Consider the following 25,345-nt stretch of genomic DNA (forward strand, 5'->3'; position numbering starts at 1 on the left):
GGTACAAAATGGGATTAAGAGGTACAAACTTCCAGTTACAAAGTGAATAATTCATGGAGACACAAGGTAGAGCATAGGGAATAGAGTCAATAATATTGTAGTAACATTGTATGATGACAGCTGGTGACTACACTTCTAGTAGTGAGCGCTAAGTAGTGTACAGGTTGTTGAATCATTATATTGTTCACCTGAAACTAATATAACATTGCATGTCAATTACACTTCAGTTTACAAAAGCGGTTTAAAAAAGAAGCAAACCACACACTTCTGGTGAAAAACTTTACCTTCCTTTTGGAGAAAAATTCTTCCTATTAATTTTATATTTTCATGAAAACATTTCATATTTTGGGGTCTATACACCATCAGTAAGCAATAAGGATGAGACACAAAGCTTTGCCCAATTGCTAGTGTGAACTCTTTGAAGAAATGAATATTTACACAGCACAGAGAATATGACTACATGTTTGCCAGCTCCCGTTACATAATAAGCTCCTTTGAAAGCAGGCTCTGTATTACGCTCATGATTAATCCTTGGCACTTGGCACACAGGAGGTATGCAGAAATGTTCAGTGGGTGAATTTATGAATGCATGAGTACTCTAGTAGCTTTTAATGTGTAAATTCAATGGTAGTAAGTTATTTCAGCCTCGGAATCCCTATTCCCTGTTATTTCAGTTTTCCTAAGTGTGTAACAGGAAGTAATTGATCACACCTGAGATGCCTCAACGGTGTTCTTTTTTTTCTTTCCCTTTATATGTCACAGCTCCATTCAACCCAAATAAAGGTGCCGATAGCATTGTCAAGTTTGACACTTTCGGAGATGGAATGGGACGATACAACGTGTTCAATTTCCAGTACGTGGGTGGCAAGTATTCCTACTTGAAGGTTGGTCACTGGGCAGAAACCTTATCACTAGATGTTGACTCTATCCACTGGTCCCGGAACTCGGTCCCCACTTCCCAGTGCAGTGACCCCTGTGCCCCCAATGAAATGAAGAACATGCAACCAGGGGATGTCTGCTGCTGGATCTGTATCCCTTGTGAGCCCTATGAATACCTGGCTGACGAGTTTACCTGTATGGACTGCGGCCTCGGGCAGTGGCCCACTGCAGACCTGTCTGCCTGCTTTAATCTCCCCGAGGACTACATCAGGTGGGAAGATGCCTGGGCCATTGGTCCAGTGACCATCGCCTGCCTGGGCTTTATGTGTACATGCATAGTTGTGACTGTTTTCATCAAGCACAACAACACACCCTTGGTCAAAGCATCAGGCCGGGAGCTCTGCTACATCTTGTTGTTTGGGGTTGGTCTGTCCTATTGCATGACATTCTTCTTCATTGCAAAGCCATCACCAGTCATCTGTGCTTTGCGTCGACTAGGGCTGGGGACCTCCTTTGCTGTCTGTTACTCAGCCCTGCTGACCAAGACAAACTGCATCGCCCGCATCTTTGATGGGGTAAAGAATGGAGCTCAGAGGCCAAAATTCATCAGCCCGAGTTCTCAGGTTTTCATCTGCCTGGGTCTGATACTGGTGCAAATTGTGGTGGTGTCTGTGTGGCTGATCCTGGAAGCTCCGGGCACCAGGCGCTACACCCTTCCAGAGAAGCGGGAGACAGTCATCTTAAAATGCAATGTCAGAGATTCCAGCATGTTGATCTCACTCACCTACGATGTGGTCCTGGTGATCTTATGCACTGTGTATGCCTTCAAAACTCGGAAGTGCCCAGAAAATTTCAACGAAGCCAAGTTCATTGGTTTTACCATGTATACCACGTGCATCATCTGGCTTGCCTTCCTCCCTATATTTTATGTGACATCAAGTGATTACAGAGTAAGTCTTTGAATGGTTTCTTCTTTTCATTGTTCCCTTATCCTGCCAATATTTTGTTATGTAGGATTTAAAATAGACTTATTTCATCTCAGTAATTAGGTAGGTAATTGTAAATGCCATGATAAACCACCATATTATATATGGAAACTCATTCAATATGTTTTAAAAGCATCTAATTAGTGAGTACTATGTGCAAAGCATTGTACTAGGCACAGAAAGGAAGATAAATGTAAATGATGTGGTCATTCAAGCAATTTATAATCTAGTAGGAGGAAGATGCAACACACACACACACACACACACACACACACACACACACCTCTAAAACTTTTAAGTTTAGAAAGTGATTCACCAGAGGGCAAGAATTAAACCACTAAGAACCTAGTGAGAATAATTCAAATAAGACACAGGAGAACCTGGCTACCACAGATTAATCTGTAAATTAAAATAGACTTGCAACATTAAGCCATTATCAGATCTAAACACTTTCACTCAAGCTTCAAATAAGCATCATTATGTCTCTAAAACAGATTAAAATGTAACGTGAATTTGTTATACATGTCCTACAACTTTAGTTCTTGTACATATGAGATTATATATATATATATATATATATGTATATATATATATATATATAAAATCCTTGAACTAGTTAAAAATATTACTGCATATATCCAAGTAACCTAATTAAGTCAGTATTCATAAAGTCTTTAGCAATGCATAGTTCAAATTTTTGGGCATCAATATAATTACCATCTCTTCTGAAGGACAGAGTTCATCATTCTACCATAATTTCTCAAATTATTGAAACCATCAATCAGTTACTTTTGCATTTATATTTCTGATTTTAGTATCTTCTAAGGAGTATAAGATTTTTTTTTTCACTTGAGGCAATTGGTTTTATTCTCCGTATGTCTTAAGTTGACATAGATTAAAGTTTTCCAGGGGCATTTCCTTGTTACACCATAATTTCACAAAGTGCTTCTGTAGACTGTAACAATCCCCAAATCTTCTACTTATCAGCAATTCCTATATTACCAAAATTCTTGAACACTGCAGCTCAAAAAGAAGACACAGCTATTTAAAATGTGGCATCAAGAGACTAGCAAAGCTTAACATAGCTCATCTTTTAAATGATTTACAACGATGTGACTGAAACCATGGACTAAACTAAAGGAAGAACAAGGAAAATAAAGAACTTAAATTCAATGTTGGTGTAATGGTCAGGCATTCTAAGCCTACCAATAAAATTTTTTGAAAATGTGTCAGTAGAGAAATTATCAGAACTGAACAGCAAAATCAAGGGTCATATTATATGAGCCATGGGGGAATGTGAACCGTTAGTGAGGGGATTAAAATGGATAACTATAGTTAATGTATTTTAATGCTGCCACTTCTATCTTTTGTCTTTATGTGCACATCCACTTCTATAGATCTGTACGGATTTTTTTAAGTTCTTAGGAAGCATCCTCAGCAGACATGATTTAGGGTACTGGGACTGTGAACCAGTTACAATATTATTAATTTACCCTGGGTATATGATCTGAAACCATTCATTCTCAAAGAAGCTAATAAGAAAACAGAACAGAAAATACTACAGAGAATAAACGAATAGCATTATAAAAGTTTAATTTTATTGAATGAGTTAGCATTTATTTCTAAAAGACAGAAAAGAAATGACTTCTTTCCTTAACATGATAGCAGTATATAGGAGATCAATTGACTAAGTGAAATTAACTGAAGATACCATAAGCTTCACCACATGGCATGAGGCATATAGGGCAGAGGTTGTGGAGTGTTTTTTCAGGTCCATGCTAATTAAGGCATCCAAACCTGAGGCTTCACATACCCCTTACAAATAATACCAAGGCAAAATTTACAAAAGAAATGAAAAAGTAGAATGGAGCCTCCAACCCATTGGTTTTCAAATTTGACTGTGCATTGAATCAACTGGGTAGCTTTGAAAAAAACATATTGATACATGGGGCACAGACACAAGGATTCTGATTTAATTGGCCTGGGCCATGGCCTGGACATCTGGATTTTTCAAAGTCCCCCAAGTGACTAATTTGCAGCCAAGACTGAAAACGACTGCTTAAATCAATCATATGCTCTTAGTGTCTCACAGATGTCTTTAGTGTGGCCTTCACTGTTTTTGAAATTTTTTGAAATATTTGTCAAAATTAGAAAATTGAGGAATTTTACAGAAATATCCAGATTCTTGGTTTCTCTTAACAAAGTAAAACACGTGGACCCAAATTCCCGCATGCAACATTGAGCCGGACCTTAGTGTTTATGCCTCTAGACAGAGCACACAGCTACCAATCCCTGAATGCTTCCACTTGGCTCCCTTCACTTGTGCATATGCATGACCCTGTAAGCATATGAATTTGAGACTGTTGTTTTAGGAATTCCAAAAGACTGAGGTGCAAAATTTCCCACAGGGAAACCAGGTGGTTCAGATAGAATGAGCAGCATTAGGGAAGTACCCATCCATTTACAGGCAGCTAGTAGGAATTTGGCCACCAAACAGTCAACAAGGCTTATGACTCAGTACTTTGCAACCTCTTGTGAATTATAAATAAATAAAGCACTTTTCTAGTCTTCAAAAAGCTTATATCCCAGATGGGAAAAAAAAAATCAACAAGCATGAAAGAATTCAAAATCAATACAGAATAGTTTATAATTAAATTGGTGGTACAAGCTCTTAAATGCCTATAGGTTTGAAAGAAGAGTTGGATCAGTAAGAATGGTCTTTCCAAGAATTTCAAGAGGTGTGATTTCACACTGTACCTTGGTGGGAAACTGCAGTTACAGTGGTTAGAGAATATAGGGCATGTGGGGAATGTTCTTGAGGCAAGACAGGAAATGAACCAAGCAAAAAAAGGTAATATTGGTTTTACTCAAGTAGAAAATGGGTTTGGGGGAGGGGTCTAGAGAGAAACTAATGGCAATTGGCCATGTGGTCAACTTTTAACAGGCAGAGGAATTCATTTAAATAATGAATTTAAATAATGCATTTAAATAATGAATAAGGGCTTGAGGAATTGATATTTTTAAATTTTTACTTTCTTTTGGTTGGTTGTTTGCTCAGGCAAAAAGTGACATGATGAAACATAAGAGGGAAAAAAGGGAACTAACGTTTATTGATCAACTCTGAAACTTACTCTAGATGTTTTGCTTACATGAGTTCACTTATCCTCATTAGCACCCTGAAAGGCAAATGTTATTATCCATTGGAAGGATGAGTAAACAAACTTGGAGGATAATTGACTTCCCAGGTGACACAGTTAAGAAACAGTAGGACAAGTTCTTCAGATGCAAATCAATGCCTTTCATATTACACTACGGACTTCTCTGTTTTTAATATGGAGGATGGGTTTGAAAGAGTGGAGCATAGAACAAGCAAAACTAATTGAAGCTATTACAAGCATCCAAGACCTAGCAGGCAAGAACTTGGGTAAGAATCCAAAAATTCAAAGGATCTTTGATAAATTTTCAGGCCATCTCTTTCTGTATCACAAGATAGTGTAAGACTCAAACATTAAGCCATCAGGGGGCCAATCTTAGCTTACATGGTATAAATAAATATTAGGTCATGTTTGGATATAAAGTTATCCATAAGGGAATTAATAGTAATTCCTGAATGTTTTGTTCATTTATGTCTTCCAAAAATATTTGAGCACTTATTATGGACCTTGGAGATACAGCTGTCAACACAGAAACATCTCTCTCTTTTATAACTTACCATCTAGTGCAAGTGAGGGAAGGATACAGATGGAGAGTAAATAATGAACGGATGAAAATACAGGGTAACTCATGCTGTGGTTTAAGTGCTGTGATGGGAGGACAAGGGGGTGATGCCAATGCAGTGCTTCTCGAACTTCAGTGTGAGTACAGCTCATCTGGGCACCTTGCTAAGATAAAAGATTCTGACCCAGTAAGAAAAGCGGGGGGGGGGGGCAAGATTCTGGGTTTCTGGCAAGCTCCCAGGTAGTAGAGATGTTGCTAAGCAAAGGACAGTACTCTGAGTATCAAGAAAATGGATTTTAAGGGGCATGGTGCAGAGGAAGCACTTTACCCACTGTAGGCAGAGACTTTGGAGGTCACTCTAGAATTCTGACAAAGTTTTAACACTTACAAAGAAATTCTGATTTACCCATGTTGACTCTTTTGAAGATTAAAAAAATACCAAATCTCAAATTCTTTCAAAACTGTTTGCCACTCCTGCTGGTGTCTATTTCGTAATACTCCACTAAAGGATGGGAAGGAGCTAGCCATGGGGATTTTATGTGCTAGTCAAAAAAACAGCAAGTATGAACACACCTAGGCCAAAAAAAGCAAAGTCTCAGAAAAGAAAGGTATATACAGCTATAGTTTAATGAGTAGATGGAAGAGAGATTTTATATGCAAGGTGGGCAGGGAAGCTAGATCATGTAGGACTTTATAGGCCATAGCAAACTTTTAGATTTCAGTCTATGTGGAAAAAGAAGCCATTGAAATATTTTAAGCAGAGGAATTTAATGATCTCCTATTTTATGATCTCACATTGTAGTGGGGAAAATTAAGCTGCTGAAGACACTGACTTAAAGACAAAGGCAGAAGAGGGGAGGCCAGTTAGGTGGCTGTCATAGATGTTCCAGTAAGATGGTAGAATATTAGCAATGGAGATGGAAACTTCGAGAACCGTCAAAGGTTTTTACCCATCTTGCCATCTAACAAGTTAAACTGCCACGTGTTCAGGGATGCTGGCAGACGACCCAAGACTCCTGATTCAGATACAAAGGACTTTAGTACAGCCATCACTGTAGCCAGAGTGTCAGCATTTATGTAGGTGCCCGAAGGCCCAGTTTTCACTAGACAATGCAAAGTGGGCTAGCTGACCCGTGTGTAAGCAGTCTTTGGATCAGGATTTGCCTTAAGACTGAATATGTCATGGTACAGCACTGTTAGCAATCCTATCCTTATTTAAAATGTTGACAGTGTGTTCATCATAGGTTTTCAGCATTCATTTTTATTTTCAAAACATATTCCAATAAAATATGATTTGCCTTAGTCACTGAGTTTTTGATGCTCCCTTAAAATTGCATCTCAAGAAGTGCCTTCCTTGCCTCATCATAGTCCAAGCCCTGCCGTCCCCCTAGCAGGTCTGGATAGGATGGTGAAATGGTTGTCTATAACCAACAGAGCATAAAAAATTGAGTTTTTTCCTCTCTCAAGTTTCCCTGCATGCTGGGTCTGGTGTCTGTGTGACTTCAGCCACCCTTGGGGATGGGGAGATTTTGGTCCTATCATAAGTACTGTTCTCTTCAAAGGAGCTAAAATCAGGGTTGGAGAATAAGGGAGGAATCAGCAGGGAGGAAGAGAGTAAGTCCATGCTAGTAAGTAAGGCACATTTGCTTTTAGCTTTAAGCATGCAAGCAGCTACTTTCAGCTCAATCTAACAAAGGTCCGATGTTTCTGAGCCCCCGAACCCTAAAGTGGATGGCAAGATCAGCATTACTGTCACTTCGTTTCAACTTCGGGGACCCCTTGACTGGAAGCCAGAGCCAGATAGCTTTCTGCCTGAGGCACGTGGTTTGTGCAGTTTAGCTAACTCAGCCTTGATACACACAGCAGTGACTGGTTTTTAAAGGAGTCCATCTTAATCCACGGCATTTGCTGTCTTGTGATGATAACATCTGTTAGAGTCTTGCCTGGTTTTCACGTAATGGCTAGGGGAGTTTTCCTGTGCTATAGCCAATTGCAAGAACTTATCTAGATTTCTTTGTGTCAGTTTCTCATTCTTTAGTACAGCCCCTTTGTCAGCATTTTACACCCAATCCAAGTCAATGAGAGTCCAAGTACTAGTCAGTGCCTCATCTATGGTTTTCCAGAGCATTTTTCTGTCTCAGGGAAATCCTGCAGAGAGAACCAAAGGTCCTTTTTTGCCACCAGCTTGTGCTGCAAAAAAACAAAACAAAACAAAACAAAACAAAAACTGAGGGACCTCTGTCCTCTTGGAATGGATCTAAGTCTCTCATGAGAGACTACAGCAAGGGATGAGCCCTGAGAGGGCCCCGCTGTGCCGTTATTCTGTGGCAAGCATTTATGCACCCTGCCCCCTCATCTCCTGGGAGAATCAGCCACAGTGCAGGTGATTCACCTGATGTCTGCCTTCTCTGAAGGTCCCTCCTTTTGTGTTCAATATGCGTGCGTGTCTCTGCAACTTTTATGTGAAAACGAGTTGAAGTTTCTGTCCACCCAGGACTTGAACCAGATTAGACAGGAAATCCACCCCACTCCCTAGAGGAGTTAGCAACAACTACGGCACTGGTCCAGCAGCTCTATCTGAACCTACTTCCAGTTACTCAGCCTCTAACCCCCATCCCAAATCCCCATCGTTCATTACTGGGGAATAAGGTGGAGCACTGTTTACTGCCTGGTTGGCCATAGAATTTGGTCAGCATGCTTTCTACTGATTCCCATGGACTTCTCTCACATTTTGTTATTCAGCCCACAAAGCCCTCACACTTCCTCTGTGAGAAAACCATTGCGATCCTGTTGCCAAAACTATCGAAGATTGTAGCATCTCAGATTTGACTCTACTTATAAGGTAACATATTAGCTTGCCAGAGTTTTGTTAATATTGATCAAAAAACTTTATGACTCAAAGCAATAGTGGTAGCCAGAGAGGATCAGCATTGGCTTTGGTTCCCTGAACTCCACTTCCCATGGGCTAGGCAAAGTGGCCCGTGTCACCACAGCATGGTCAGTGGCAGCGTTACGGGGGAGGCAATGTGAGGTTATGGAACCTGAACCTTTTGTAATGGATGATATTCTGGCTCTTTGCTCCAAAAGTAGACACTATCTCCATCTTCTAAGTCTCTTTGCCATACAAAGAAGGTCCAGAATCTCTTTACCGTGGAAAGAAAGTCCAGAACAGAGGCAGTCAGTGCCTGTGCTTGAAAGACATGCTAGAAGAGACCATAGAAAATTATATTCCAAAAGAACGAACAGAAGTTGCTATTGGACTGGATGTGTGGGTGTAAGAGAAAAGGCAAAAATCAAGGATGACTCCCTTTTTTGTGGCTTGCACAGCTGGGTGGGATTTTAGGTCACGTACTCAAGTACCTGGGGGAGGGCATCAACTTTTACATATTAATCCCGATATGCCTATGACATATCCAGTACAGTATGCCAAGACAGCAGTTGAATATTTGTCTGGAAGCCCATAAGATAGGCTGGAACTCGTAATAAATACTTGAGCAACATCAACATAGGCGGTACTTAAGCCATGGAACCCAATGAGATGAAGTGAAGAGAAACCAAACTGAGGTCTGAGACACTCCAGCACTTAAAATTCAGGTAGAAGCAAAAAAGCCAACAGCAAAAACAAAACTAAGACAAGGAACTTTCAGTGAGGGAAGGATGTCAGGAAGCTAAAACGAAGGAAGCATGTCCAGTGTTGCTGGAAGTTTGAGGAAGCTGAAAGCAGAGCAGCATGGACTAATAGGGTACAAAAAGGCAGAACAAAGAATTATAGGTAAATACAGACTTTTAGTAGTGTGACTTCTTACATTTTTTAAATGTCTATTTATTTTTGAGAGAGAGAGAGGAAATGAGCAGGGGAGGGGCAGAGAGAGAGGGAGACAGAGAATCCAAAGCAGCCTCCGGGCTCTGAGCTGTCAGTCAGCACAGAGCCTGATGGCAGGGCTCGAACTCACAAACCGTGAGATCATGACCTGAGTCGAAGTTGGATGCTTAACTGACTGAGCCACCCAGGCGCCCCATTAGTAAGTAGTATGACTTCTTAAAGGAACTGAACAATTGAATTTATGAGGCCAGTACTTCGGCTTTATAAAAATCTAAAAGGTTTCCAATCGAAACAAATATATTAAATAATATGCTACATAAACTATGACCAAAATGCATCTTTAGTTCTGGCACCCATTGCCCCTTTAGTAATTAGTGAGAGTAATAATCGCCCACCCCTGCATGGAAATCCCAGTGAACACATTCAAATACTGAGCATTCATCATATGAGGCTCCGTTCTGGTGCTGGGGATAGAGCAATGAATGAAAACGCTCATGAGTTTGGTTGGCCCATGAATGTGTGTGCTCATAGGTAACACATGGTCCTACGATCGTCTTCAACAGAAAGTAGTCTCTATTAGGAAATCAAAATGCCTAGTCTTGTATAATTATCAAAACCATACCTTGACTTAACATTACATCTCATGTTCTCTTGAAGTCTGGCCTGCCTGGGGCAGAGAGCCTGCAGTGCTTGGCTTTTCCGTTCTTCTTATTCACACTCCCCATTTCACCAACTGGCCCTGGTCAGAGAGTAATAAGGAAGAAGCAGGACAGTTCTTATGTAAATGGATAGTTTTATGATCTCTGCAGTGTTTGTTAAAGACACATCCTTGGGATACCTGGAAGATGATTAAAGCGTGTTTTCATGCAATGTTCAGAAATATCCGGCTGGTTTTTTTCTCCTGCAGGTTCTTGAGTGAGTCCTATTCTGACCTGTCCCTTGTGGCCCTGTGCTCAGTCCCAGGGCACCCAACTACACCCGGCCGCCAGCCTCTTTCTAGGAAGGACTCAGGCTGCTCCAAAGGAGCACAAGACTACCCATGATGGTCTTTATAGTGTGGGACATCCAGTCCATGCACGGCACTCACACATCCTTTGCTTTGATAAATTCTTACAGTAAAGGGCTGTCTCAATACGGTAGCAAGTGTCTGTGCTCTGCCATGAAAGTAATTAACCTTTTCTCACCTCCTAGACTTCCAGGACAGGAATCAGGCTTCAAGCCAGGACATCTTCCTCCTGCAGAAAAGCCTCAAACATTCTGTGAATAGCCACATTGAAGCACTCCTCTCCAGGTCTCAAGTGAGGAGAAAAGCACAACCTTCCTTCAGGGAGGAAGGGTCTAGAACTCACAGCACAGCCTTTTTTCAAGACAGCCTCCTCATAAAAGCCTCTCCTCCCCCTTGTAACGGCTTAAAGTGTGTGAGAAGCTTCAGCGTTATAGAATATTATTAGAAAAGGTTTCCTTCAAAGATGATACATTTGAACTTGTCCTACCCTCACTCTAGTATCTGGCACCTCTCATACTGGCTCCCCAGTCAAAAGTGAAGATGGAAGAGGATAGTTCTAAAGGAAGAGTTCAGTTCTGATAGTACCCATCAATACAAAAAAAAATTACTCCAGAAATCGGACCCGCTATAAATAACACAGTGATGGTTTATCAAGGCTTTTACATTGCACAATTAGTGAGTGGGCTCCTTTCTGAGAAGCTGGCAAAAGGGAAAGGAGCCTGCAGTGTGGGGTCAAGTGGAGGGCACTGGAGCAGTTAAAAGGGACAGGAGCTTTAAAATAGGGTAGATTGTCCTTTTGGCATACCAAGTAAACTCAGAATCTGAAGAGTAATGCTACAGGGGTAACCTGAATTTTGTCTAGTCAAACCAGAACGCAGCCTCCTAGAGTTATGTGGCTTCTCCAGTTAATTGTTCAGTCTCGCGCTTTCTCTGATTAGAGAAGGTCAAACACTTGAGGGCATGAGAGGTTATGCTATCTGGTAATAACATTGCCTGGAGCAAAAGGACAAAGAAATCTAAAATTACCCTAGGATTTACCATAGCTACTCTGAGTGAGGCTGATAGAAGAAATAATTAATTTCCATTTTTTAGTACTGAAAGCAATAAAATATGTAGAAGTTAATTTAGGATTTTCTAGAAAATCTGTGGGAGCTGAAGTTAGGACAGATGACGAGATCAGCGGAGATGAAGAGGGAAAGCAAAAGAATGAAAACAAGGCACGATAAAACCTAGTTCTGAGGGGTACTTTCACAGGAGGCAAAGAGGAAGCAGGTGCAAGTTCTCTGCCAAGAACAGACGTACAGAAGCCTAGAGAACAAAATGATTGAACAGTGAGTACCTCGTGTATCAAGATTCCAGAGGGTTGCCAATGAAATAACTTACAGGTAGCCCATAAGACAGTTGACAGTGTCTCACAATTTTGAGTGGGGTAACCAATAGCTGATGGGCAGAATTCCCAGCAAAAAAGAAAAAAAAGATGGGGAAATGTAAATGGCCCCTCAGATTTGTTCATGGTACAGTGAACCTTAAACAAGCTAAGTTGAATGACTGAAACCATCAGCAATCTGGTCACTTCATCAGGGAATGTTGATATTTTACTATTTAAGATTCTGACTTAGGTGGTTCTGCAGAAATGTCTTTATACAAATATAAAGAAGAAAAGAAACAAAACAAGAAAATCCATGTAAAGTCCTGGCAAGCACTCAGGAGCACCTAACACAAATGTGTTTGCTACCAGATCTTAAGCAATGTTTCCATGAACATCTCAAGTTCAAAAGATCTCATTTCATCATTCTATTGGTTTGGTTATACCAACAACAGAACTGTGGATGATTTGGGTTTTTGGTTTGGTCTTTTCTCAGTGTTCTTTTTAGTAGGTGACATGGTTGCATTTACAGCCAGACATTTAACTAGGCAACCTTTTCTTGTAGGTGCAGACAACAACCATGTGCATCTCTGTTAGCCTGAGTGGCTTCGTGGTCCTGGGCTGTTTGTTTGCACCCAAGGTGCACATCATCCTGTTCCAACCCCAGAAGAATGTGGTCACACACAGACTGCACCTCAACAGGTTCAGTGTCAGCGGAACGGGGACCACATATTCTCAGTGTAAGTATAGAACTTGGCAGTGACCCTTCCGTGAATAGCACTATAGCAGAGAGAAGGCTCAGAGGGGAAGCAATGAATAGGAATAGGCAAGGACAACCCATGTCCATCCCCGATGAACAATCTCAATTCAATTTAATAAGTGCTGGTTCAACCACTGTGTGTCAGGTAGTGTATGCTAGGTGCTAAGGATACAGAGGTGAGTGAAAGTCAAGGCTCCTGTTTTGATGGTACATACAGTCTAGCAGGGAACACAGACATTAAATCCATAACTGCACTTGGGATTTTTTAAATGTTTATTTTTGAGAGAGAGAGAGCATGAGCAGGGGAGGGGCAGAGAGAGAGGGAGACACAGAATCCGAAGCAGGCTCCAGGCTCTGAGCTGCCAGCACAGAGCCCGACGCGGGGCTCGAACTCACAAACTGTGGGATCATGACCTGAGCCGAAGTCGGACGCTTAACTGACTGAGCCACCCAGGCGCCCCCACATTTAGAATTTTTGACTGTGTTGTGGAGTCAGAGCACCTACTTCTTAGTCCTGACTCTGCAATCAATTCAATAGGAAACGCTGAGCACATCACTTTATTATTTGTGGCTTTACTTTACTCACTGGCCCAGAGGGTCGGCCTAGATTGGTGCTCTGCAGAGTATGTCCTGTGTCACACATGATAAAGGTGCTTCATGAAAAATTAAAAAGGGAAGATAACCAAAAAAAGATGGGAAATGGTTCATCCTAAATACCCCCTTAGAAGTTTGAAGCAGCACCTTTACCATGAGCATGTTAGTTTTAAGAATCCCGAGAGCAAGGCAATCTGTTTAACCTGGTTATTTACAGTTCCTTAAAAGTATTCAAGCACAGGGGCGCCTGGGTGGCTCAGTCGGTTGGGCGTCTGACTTCGGCTCAGATCATGATCTCACGGTCCGTGAGTTCGAGCCCCGCGTCGGGCTCTGTGCTGACAGCTCAGAGCCTGGAGTCTGCTTCAGATTCTGTGTCTCCCTCTCTCTCTGACCCTCCCCCGTTCATGCTCTGTCTCTCTCTGTCTCAAAAATGAACAAACATTAAAAAAAAAAAAAAAGTATTCAAACACAGTTAAACCAGCTAATATTCCATGGAACACACGTTGAAAAACGCCGGAATGTATCTTCCTCGTACTTCGATGCACAGGGCTTTTCAGCTGCAAACCAGCTGAAGGGTAGTGGAGGAACAGCCCAGGCCACCACTGCATCTCTGACTGGCCTGCGAACATCTGAAACACTATCCTTAGAGAGCCTCTCATTAAATTCTCAGGCACAGTGTACCTAAAGGGGACAACCTTTTAAGCCATTTTCAGCTTATCTGTGGTTTGAAGCAGGAGAAATTCACTGACAGAAGGATGAGGGGGGCGGAGGAAGGAAGCCACAAGAGAGGGAAGGAAGACTGGAGTGACAGAGACAAATGACTGCCTCACCATTTTGCCTCGAGTCGATCAGAAAGGATGCTTCAAAATAGCTCAGCATCACAGAGTGAGCAATCACATTAGTGCCCCAGTTTCTGCAGCAAAGTATAAAATTTAACAGGGCTGCCCTTCCCCCAGCAAACAAAGGAAAGGCTGCCGGCTGATAGCACACGTTCACGGATGCACTGGATATGCCACTCCTCGGTGGAGACAGGGATGTTCTTGTCTTTTCAGCTCAATTTCCAGGTGTCACGATGGTTGAGTGCCAGCTCATGGTAAGACTTGTGATCATTTTCCTTGGACCCCAGAGAAACCTGCTTATTTCTTGAGCAGGCACATCTTTTTTCTAGAGCCCAACTGTAGCAGCTAGCTAGACCAGACAAGAAAGAACTGGCAATAGCAAATAAAAACAACAATGATAAGAACAGCCAATGGAACTATCACTGATTCTTTTCTATCTGCTGGGCATCATGCTAAAAATGTCATACACATGTGCACATGTGCTGTATCTTATTTAATGCATGCAATTCCCTGACATCAAGAAACCTACCCAGGGTCCCACATATTGAAAATGGCAGAACCAGAATTTAGAGTCGGTTTCTCTCATTTCAAAGGCAGTGTATCCAACAACTGTATCCTGCTACTTCAGTCAGGGTGCAAGCTGGGAAAGTTCCCAGGAAGTTAGGTACGTGGTAGGCTTTACAGGGATAACAATAGGAAAGTTACCCAAGGCTGTACAGCAAGACTGACTTCTGAGCAAAAGTCATCCTGCTCTCAGAGCTCAGATTTCCCAGCTGTTATTCAAACAGTTTAACAAAGCCCCTTCCACAGACATTTATACATATAAACCTCAGTAATTTCAAAATGGCAGCATTTTCTAATATACATACTTGGAATTAATAAATTCCTGAAGGAATACCAAGGGCACTTTACCCAACCAAGTCTGTCTTCAGAATTTCAGAAATATCCACTTACACAAAAACAATGTGTTTTAAGCTTTCACGCAGAATGCTAATCTGCAAGTGGCCCAATGAGATACTTCGAAGTAAGCATCTACCCAGCCCAACGTTTTAGAACTATTTTGTTACTCAATGAAATTTTAAGTAAAAATTTTTTTTCTTTAAAAAGGACCTCATTTTTTTAGTAGTTTTTCTCTAATCCATGTTAACGAAGTGGTATTAAAGTGATAAGGTGAAGAAGTATTCATGTGATAACTCTAGGCATATCAAATTGCAGAACTAACAAGTACATTAATCTGTTATTTGTAATTCTTTATATTTTATGCAAAATAGTTTTATTTGTGGGCTCCTTTTATCCCATGAGTAGTAGATACTACAAGTTCCATTTCACAAGTGAGAAAATATGAAAGGTACTTCTCAAAGATATACAGTGATTCAAAAATCGACTCTGGGTTTCCTGATTTGTGATTAATATCCTACCCATTTTCATAATTTGGAACTAGAGTCATGAAATTCATTCATTCATTAAATGCTTAAGTATCTTCTATACAACAGAAATTTCTAAGCACCGAGGTACACAGTGGAGAAAAAGAACCCCTAGTCTCATGAAGCTCGGCATCTAGACCACTGTTGTCCATATTGTAGTGTGTAACCTAGTAATGGGTCCTGAAATTTATGTAGTATGTTTCGCCAGCAGTTTTAGAAGAAAATAGAATTAAATGTATTAGAGTACATTATATGTGATAAGGGTAAGTAGTATTTCATGGAGTTTGCTCCAGTGGTTACACGTCTACAAGGTCCAAGTAGGAGGTTTTTTACTGTGAATTGCAATCAAAGAAGTTTGAAAGACACTGGTCTATGGGATCTAGTTTATGCATGAACACATTACTAACCCACACTCTGGTGAACATGTAAGCAACTGGTTTAATTTCTTCATGCCTGTTTCCTCCATTATATATTCAGCTCAGTTTATATCCATTTCCTTCCTAAATATTGGGAAGTACACTGTTTTATAACTCAAGAAAAATCCTCAAATTGTTCTGACTTCATTAGGTAAAGCATATGTTTTACTTAGTTGCTACATAATTTATGTTCTGGTGAGTTTTATATAGACATTTTACCGTATTGAGTTATTGTTACCAGCATTGCTGCTGGTTTTCTAATTTACTCTTTCCAGGTATAAAAACAACAACCCCATGTTAAGAGTAAGTTAATATACCAACAGGGTTACTCACCGCAACACCCACACACATCTAATTATCTATTCCCGCATGACAAGCTTCCACAAAATTTTGTGGCTTCAAAACAATAACCCCCTAAAAAAAATAAATAAATAAAAATTAAAAATTAAAAAAAAAATAACCCTTTTATATCTCTCATGATTTTGTGGGTTAGGAATCCAGGCAGGGCTTGGCCGAGCAGTTCGTCTGCTCAATGAGGCCTGGACTGGGTCCTTCCGGGGTTTCATCTGAGACTGACCTGATCTGGAAGCCCATGGTAGCTTCACTCTCCAGCTTGGCAACTTGGCAGAATGCCTTTCCACGTGGAATCCTAGAGAGGACAAAGCCTGTCCAGATTCAAGGAAGGGACACACACCCCACCTATGAAATAGTTTGTGGCCATTTTCCTTGGGCCACATTCTCCAAATCCTGAAGCCAGCACTGCAGTTTCATTAAGGATCACAGACTTGACACAGGTAATCCTGAGCAGTGCCAAGAAGTTCCCCAGACTGGAAGGTGTGGCCAAATTAATTCCCAGTTAATTCTCAGGCAAGAGTGGCAGAAATATCACATCATTTAGGAGCCTGGGTGACCTACCTGATGGCAGCTAAGGTGGCTGATAGCACAACAAGTAACAGTACTGGATGTTAAAAGCTGAGCAGTGCTGCAAAAAGACGTAAAGGCATGACCAAACTTAGAAGCAAGCACAGAGGAAAAAACATGGTTAGGGACATCTTGGAAAACTCACCATTTGTGAAATGTTTACATACTGCTAGGTTTAAAGGGAACAACTTTAGTTGTAACTGATTAACTATACACAGTGAGAGTCAAAATAATAAAAATAAAAGAAACATTAGGGGCACCTGGGTGGCTCAATCGGTTAAGCGTCTGACTTCAGCTCAGGTCATAATCTTGTTGTTCATGAGTTCGAGCCCCGTGTTGGGGTCTGTGCTGACAGCTCAGAGTTTGAAGCCTGCTTCAGATTTGGTGTGTCCCTCTCTCTCTGCCCCTCCCCTGCTTGCCCTCTGTTTCTCTTTCTGTCTCTCAAAAATAAACAGTTAAAAAAATATAAATAAAGGAAACATTAACTTTTCTCCATTCAGTACACCCAGAGACCAGTGGCTCCCAATATTTGTGTACCAAAAAAACCCCAAAACCGAACAAACAAAAAAAACCCAACAACAAAAAAAACCTCATTGAAATGAAGTTCCCAGGCCCCACCCATAGATATTCTGGGCCATATGATCCGGGTCGAAAGAAATCTGGTTCGTAACAGATACTCCAGCTGGTTCAATCAAAGTGGTCCAAGGAAAACATTTTGAGAACCTTGGACTCCACCACGCTGTGTGCTTCACCTACCAGTGTCAGTGCAGAGCAAGGAGAGTCTCTGAGATGACCCTCACCGAGGAAGCTGGCACTGGATTCAGAGAGGGAGAGGTGTTCTGAGCTCCTATCCTTTGCCTCATGATGCCAACAGCCACATTCCCAGGCAGCTACTATTTCCTCAGCTCTCTCTCTGGAACCCTCCAGAGAAGGCTCCCCTTAGAAGACATTTACTGAAACTGGGAATACTCCTTCCAATAGCAGTTAACTCAGCCACCCTAAAATCCTAAACTCATACTTGTATTGCTGCTCCTACACCCACACACGTAAGCAAACGCTCTTTGTATTTGGATGAGAAGGAAGAGAAGAGACCCTTCTCTATTTTGTTCAGCTTTAGAAGCAAAAGGGCTTCCCAGAGCTGGTTCCTGAAGACAGGCAATTAAGAACTATGCTGCAAGTGGAAGTCGAACTGCAGAATCTTGAAGGACACAAGCTGGATGCACAGATGAGGTTAAGCAGCGTAAAACCCCAGGGGACCCATGCAGGTCGGAATGTTGTCGACACTAACTTGAGTTTGTATCAGCACAGAGTGGGGAGAGGGAGGTGAGAAATGGAGTGTGCCCAACAGTCTTCAGAGCTATTATGTATCCAGACTTGGTCCTATGGGGATATGTGTTTCTCTTGCTCATGGTGATCATTCAGATGTATGTATGCCATTATCATTAAGAACAGTCAAGAGGCTTCTGCTAACTAATGATGCTCAGATTTGGGTCCCAGAGGAGCCACAGGCATATGGAGATTGATTTCTTCTGCCAAAACCTTATTCAGAAAGTCCCTTGTCTAGGGGCTCAAGTGTGAACTGCTTCATTAATAGAACTATTCTTTATTACAAAGCATTTTCACATTATAAGAAGCAGGAGTATAAAAAGATCAAGTGCACAGTCTTTCAGAGTCACAGTATAATTTTCCAGAGGGCTACAGCAACAGAAAGCAAGCACATGAAGACCAGACTTTGCACTTAACAGGGGCCAAGCCTTTGAAGATTACCAAGTTAAGAGGGGGCAAGCCATGGCTCAAGTCTGAATGTGACTTTATAAAAGAAAAAATAAAAAAGGGCACATAATGCCCAAGTTTCTTCTCAACCGTTCAAGTCCAGAAAATCAGCACAATATGCCTGCACTTTACAGTTGAGGGAGTCCCACGACGACACTAGGTACTAGACCGGCCAGGCAAATTAGCAACTTATAAGACAACACACACTGAATTGATGGTCTTCTTGGAAGGATATTATAAACATAAATCCTGACTGGCCAATACTGGAGGAGCCTAGAGTATTCAGCAAGCTAAGCCATCTGCTTCCAGGCACAATATACCTAGTGCAAACATATCAGACAGATGTCGATCCGTTTTCCGTTGGGAGAGGAAAGTCACAGGATGCCTGAGAACCTCATTCCATTCTCTTTCACGCCTTCCTCCTGGAGGGTGGGAAAAGAAAGAGGCCCTAGCTCTCAGGGGTAACCCTACATGGAGTAGGAAACTGATGCTTCTCCCCCTTCCCCTTTCCACACGTTTCCAGTTTGTCTCACGACTGCCATTCTATAACCCTTAAATCATTTGCTCTTTACCTCTAACATTTCACTAGGTTTTCCCCAAGCAAACATAGCATGCCTTCTTTAAACAGTGGCTGAAGGAACTTGAGATAGAAGGGATGATAAGGATCATTTATTCTAATAACCACAGTTCCTAGGGAAGAAAGCCGGGGCCTCCCTGTGAGACACTTTCAGGAATTTGGTAAGTGGAGCCACAGATAAAACTCTCAAAAGTGGCTAAGTGGCTTTTGTGGCGTCTCTGGATTTTCTGCCTCAGCTCGGTTACAAAATGCATCTCAGAGATTATTCTGACAGCAAGAATCTTAGCATCTTCAAGTTCAGTGATTTCTTTTTTAAATTAGAAGCTTTCTCTTCAGTACCACACACGACAGCATCTTGTTCTACCAGCAATGGGTGCAAACTTATGTTCATCTCAAAAGCCCACGCCAGGGAGTTCAACGGCATAAAACGTGTCCCTTTGAGACCCCGGCGACCCCCACACCCTGGCTGCACACAGAGAAGGTATGGTATTCCGGAGGGGCTACCCACAAAGCTTCCCAGAAAATGAGCTTTAGTGAAGACAAAACAATACTGTTTAACGGTGGCTGGCTAAATGTTTATGTCACAGATCAAATTTCTCTCATTTAAATAGTTGTTTAAGCAGAAGCATCACTTTCTTGGATTAAATTACATTGTATAGTTCCCTTCTGTCCTGTACAATTGAAAACAAGGTAAACTCAGTATCTCAAAGAGAGTCCCTAAACCAGAGAGTTCAATACTGTACGAGAGATACCAATAGCCATATGCATTTCCATGTAACCCCAAAATTATCAGTGCCTCTAGGAACACGGTACAATGCTCCTAACTATGTAGGTAAGTTAACTAAAAAAGGAAATATGTTTATAATCAAATATTGCCCATACTTTGACTTTAGATGAGCAATTCCTTAAAGCAAGCAATAAGTCTAACATCAATTTATTCTATACTATTTCTCCTTCAAGTTCCTTTTCATTTTAAGTAAAATTCTCTGTAGAACATCCATATATGGAGATATCTGTGTCCATATAGCAGGAAAATGCCTACTTATGTGGAAATACTTTTTTTTAAATATCTTCCTTACCTAGAGGAAATTTCAGACACTTTGGGAGAGAGAACCCTTAGTAAGTAACTGTGATTAATTTGATGGATAATTTATTCAGTCATTCAAGAAACTTTTGGGCTCAGGCTCAGCTCTAGGCAAAGGGGATGGGGTAATGAATGAAACAGAAAAACCAGTAATATATAATATGTCAGAAGTTGATAAGTGATGTGAAGAAAGTAATGTTGGGCACAGACAAATAAGGCAAAGTGGGAGCAGAAGGTTACTATTTTTTATTCAGTGGCCAAAGAAAGCCTCTATGCTAAGGTACCATTTGACCAGAAACATGAAGGAAAGGAAAACAGGGAACGCTGTCTGTCTCTGGGGAAAAGACATTCCAAGAAAAGGGAAGAGCAAATACAAAAGTCCACAGCTGGAAGAATATCAGGGAGGTGACTAAGGATGACAGTAAGAGAAGATGAGTACAGAGAGGGGGCAGGTCATGTAGGACCTTGGAAATCACTGTAAGGACTTTTACTTTTTTACTCTAAAGAACTGGGAAAAACACTCAAAGGGTGTGGAGTGACCTAACTTTAAAAGCATCATTTTCATCATCTTGGCTGTGTGGGCAGAATATAAGAGAGGGAGGAGGCAGAGACATAATTCCAGAAGCTACAGGGTGGTAGTGATGGAAAGCAATCAAGTGTTCAGATGTTGTATATAATTTGAAGGTGAAGCTGACAAGATTAGCTGCACTAGAGAGGAGGACTAATGCCTGACATTATTTTATTAGAGTTTAACACTTGTGGCCTGACTTTGATCCCTAGACACAGAAGCACATATAGCTTTTCTTAGTTGTTTGAGCCTCAGGGTGAATGAGTTTCTGATCCTCGCCTGAAAACACATTTGGATAAGAAAGAGGAAAAACTAGAGATGTTGGGAAACTAAGAGGAGGCAAAAGGAATGCAAAATAGAAAAACACACAAATTAAGTCCTTCCATTTTCAAATTATTTTATCGTACATCCGCTTTCATACATCTTGAGGGATGGAGGAGAGAATAACAGAACACGATTGGGAAGAAAGAATGACAGCATATCGTGGCAATAATGGACTGGGGTGTTTAGTTGAAGACCAAGTGGAATTTCTATCAATAAGTTAATTGAGTTGTATTCTGGGTAATAAAATAGTACGTGCCATATTTTCTTTTTCCATGAATATTGTCTCGCAAGAAATAAATCACTGAATGAAGAAGGCTTTGCATTCTTAAGTTCTAACTCCACATTTGGAAATTACATCTTGGGTCTGTAGATTTTCATCCCGCATCATAACGAATGTGATTTCCTCTCAAATCTACTGTTAATGATTTAAGACCTTTATCCCGAGAACCTAGCCTCGTTTCTTAATAACTGATTCTGTGTCTTCCACCGTGAACTCTGACAAAGCAAGGCTACCAAAGCAGCGGCTAATAGTGTCATCGTCTTCCCAGACAACTTGTATGAATCAGCAGAAGAACATCTGGAAAGGGACCTAGGGGCCCTAGCACAAGTAAAATTAAGGTGATGAGTAAGAAAACAGGTTCAATAACAAAGTAGGAGGAAAAAGCAACAAACAGCTGGTAGAAACTGAATTCCATGACCATAGCATTAAAATATCTAAACAAGCAGACATGCTGGGAGAAATTTTGGGGGGTTACTAGGAGCAAGGAAATGGAACAGATGGAAACAAAGTGGAATGTCTGTTCTGTTTAAATGTTTGTTTTACTTTTTTCCCCGCATCTGATATATTACACAGTTAGAGTAACACACTGATTCTCAGGAACCAAGTCTCAACCACTAAATTGATTAACAGACTTGGCATCCATACGAACCTATTAAAGAAATATGTTTAGCATTGATTGAGGGCCCAGGTACCTGAAAAAAACGGGGTCATTTTTTCCAAAGCCCAGCCAGCCTGTGCATTACTGGTGGAAGAGAAATGGATTTCACAGTGCAAGACAAAGCTGCCACTTGGCTGCATTGATTTCCGATGCCTCACAGAGTTTGTGAAGTAAAATATGCCTTTTGATGGGTGTGAATGGCCCTTTGGTGATCAATGGTGGAACGTACCAGGTTCTTTTCCACTGTGTTCACTGTTCTTTTCCACTGTGTTCACTGTTCGAGTTGAGTAGCACCACCTTAGCCTGGGGTAACTAGCAGCTGCTCCTCACCCCCTCCTCCCAGGAAAGCCAGAAATAAGCCTACATGCCTCTTATTTCTGAAGGAAAGTCTGATTACAGAACTCTGCTTAGCCGCACTTAAGAAAATGGGCTAAACTTACACCATTAAAACCCTCAGGAGAATTTCATTAGAGTAATAGCAAGAGCTCATCACAAACACACACATGAAAATGACAGTACTTTGCTCTGGCACATAGTTTACTACCTTGGGGAATAACAGATGGGCTAAGACGGGAGGCATATGTAAAATATTTATGACATGCAAAGTAATTGAGATAGTAAACTCATAAAACAGTAATTTCCTCTACTATATTCAGCAGCACGTACAAAAATGAGAATATTTTTCACATAATAAAATAAAATGCACAGGCAAAAGCTACAGATGGAACAGTAAAGGAGATGCAGAAAAACACAAGTTACAGTTCCCTTTAATCCACTTGAAAGCGGTTAGGGACAAAATAACTGCAGAAAGAGTCTTGGGGAGTCTTTGCTGTTGTGATTCCTGGTAAGAAAACCCTGAATTTGTATTAGCTTCCTTTCAAAGAGTTCAGATGAGTTCTAACATAGGGTGTTCCCTTCAATGTCCCTGTGAAGCAGGTAGATGAATCAAAGTTATTCTGCAAATTTTCATATTGATTATCTCCAGGCGGGGTGGGGGTGGGGTGGGTAGGGGAACATCATTTGAAGCTCTAACTTAGGATTTTCCATGCAGCTACCTTTGTAGCCCCTGTACTTATTACCTACCTAGTCAAGATACCCTCAATTTTTTTAGAAGTTAGAATGCATTGAGCAAGAAAATCTGAAGATCACACTTGAGAACAGCATTACGGCAAACTCCAAAAGTATGGGGAATATAACCGGAGGTTTCTGATACGATCTTTAAAAGTGCAGACAGAAAGGGTATCAGAGTGATCCAAGATAGACACAGAGCATGAACATACCAGCCTCTGGTTCTCCTAGACTTACCCCTATGACATATCATTCCTCTTCAAGCTCTGGAAATGAAAAATCTGCACAGAAATAATAAAACCTGATCCTGGAAAAGATGAAGAGATTAGTGAAAATGTCAAAGGCACCAGGCTGGCCCTGGGGTGTTCACAGCCTGAGCTCCTTCTCTTCGCAGGGGTGGTTGATGGTCATTGTCACCATGTGGCTTGATAAGAAAAAAGGCCTACCTGACCCCAAACAGGGCTACCCATATGCCTCCTATTTGCTGGTCATTTCTTCAGGTGAAAAGATTATATCCTTCTTGAAACTTCCATTGGTTCCCCTGTTCTTGGAAATGCAACAATTTATATAGTCATTCAGAAAATATTTATAGAGGTTCTAAGAGGGTGTATTCCATGACCACCAACTGGGATAAAATAATGAAAAAGACAGAGCCCCTGGATACTTCCTGGTCAAGATTATTATAAGACATAAGATGTAACAAACAAACAAAAAAAAAAGGCAAGAAAAATATTGGTTTTAAAATTAGGTGATGTGACAGAGAATAACTGGTTGGCTATTTGAATTACGTGGCCTGATGACAGCCTTTTACAGGAAGTGATATTTCAGATATAGATGATAAAAAGAAGCAAGACATGTGATGAAGAGAGGGAAGAACATTCCTGGCAGAGGCAGCAGCTATGGCAATGGCCTGATGTTGCCGTGATGTGCGTGTTTGAGGACAAGCGAAAAATGGGGACAAAACCGTGGAATGAGATGAATGCAGAAAGATAGGCATGGTCTGAATCACCCTGGGACATACACACCAGAGCAAGGAAAGCACAGAAGGAAGCCACTGGAGGAGTAGAGGGAGGTGACTAACATTTAAAAATGCTCTCACTGCTGTACAGAGAATGTGTGGCAGGGGAGCAAGAGGGGAAACAGAGATACCAGCGGCTCCACTGTTGGAGTAGCCAAAAGCCGGATAATGGCGCTCTGGCCCAAAGTGGTGGATGCAGAGATGGGAAGGCAGACGGGGAAGATTGAGTTGATTCGGCAGGATGATAGAGTTGACATGGGAGATGGGACAAAGAAGGAAGGAAGCAGAAACGTTAGACTTCTGGTTTGGGTCGCTGACTGGATGGTGAGACCATTCACTGAAGGAAGGAAGACTAAATGGGGACAGGTTAGGGAATCAAGAGTTACTCTGTGGCTAGTTGGTTTTGAGATGTCTATTAAACACCCACATGGGGATGTCAACTTGATATACGGAAAGAGAGAGACTGCAGAAAGAGCACAGAATGTCTGCTAGGTTTCCAGTGAACTGTGATTGAACTTCACCTCACCTTGTTCTTTCTCTTGCCTTACCTAGCTTTGATGAAGCTAGGGTTAGATAAAGTATGAAGAAACTTTACAAGGAATGAAGTAAAACCCTCACATTTGAAATTATCACTATCACTTTATATCCAGTGTTTATTTGGCATGGACAGTGTTAAAATGTCTTCATTGTGGAAGTTTCAGGAAATGTCAATTATGCCATGTTTTCTCCCAAAGTTATACCTTTCAGTGGGATAATATTGTAGAGAAAATTGAAGCCGATCCTAAAAATGATAAAAGGAAAAATATGTCCAAGAGTTAGCCTGTCACGGACTCTGCTATAACCTGACAGTCACACAGACTGGTCCTTATGGCTTTTCTCACATACCTAGCCAAGTAACCAATGCAAAATTGAGAAGTTCAAGTTTCCCTAGTTGTGAGGCTGCTGGAAAGACTTCAGTGCCCTAAACATGGTGATTGAGCACATAATCTCAAATTTCATAATCAGTTTCTCCTTTGTGTTTAAAAAAATCCTATGGAAAAAAAAAATGCCCTTTTAGGGGGCAAGAATATTTCCACTGTCAAGCATGAACACTTTAGCAGGGAATTAGCTCATATGATTATTAACCAAGAGGTATGCATTTAAAGAAGAGGCCAGCTGACTGGTTGGTTTGACCTGAGCTGTGGTCAGGTAGCCAAGAGGATCAGTTCATTCTGGTCAAAGCATAGCATCATGGACAGGCTAAGGGATGTCACATAAACAGCTC

The 25,345-nt window shown here is 41.2% G+C and overlaps 1 protein-coding gene across 1 annotated transcript in view; it reads left to right on the forward strand.

The window, feature by feature from the left end:
- The window catches only part of GRM3 (glutamate metabotropic receptor 3), a 112,411-nt gene that overhangs the window by 85,759 nt on the left and 1,307 nt on the right, over nt 1-25,345 (forward strand). The window contains exons 4-5 of the mRNA XM_042927334.1: nt 763-1,829; nt 12,343-12,517. Of these exons, the coding sequence (XP_042783268.1) occupies nt 763-1,829; nt 12,343-12,517 (1,242 nt within the window). The remainder of the gene's footprint in view (nt 1-762; nt 1,830-12,342; nt 12,518-25,345) is intronic.

Source organism: Panthera leo, chromosome A2, assembly GCF_018350215.1.
Source record: "Panthera leo isolate Ple1 chromosome A2, P.leo_Ple1_pat1.1, whole genome shotgun sequence".
Classification (NCBI taxonomy): Eukaryota; Metazoa; Chordata; class Mammalia; order Carnivora; family Felidae; genus Panthera; species Panthera leo.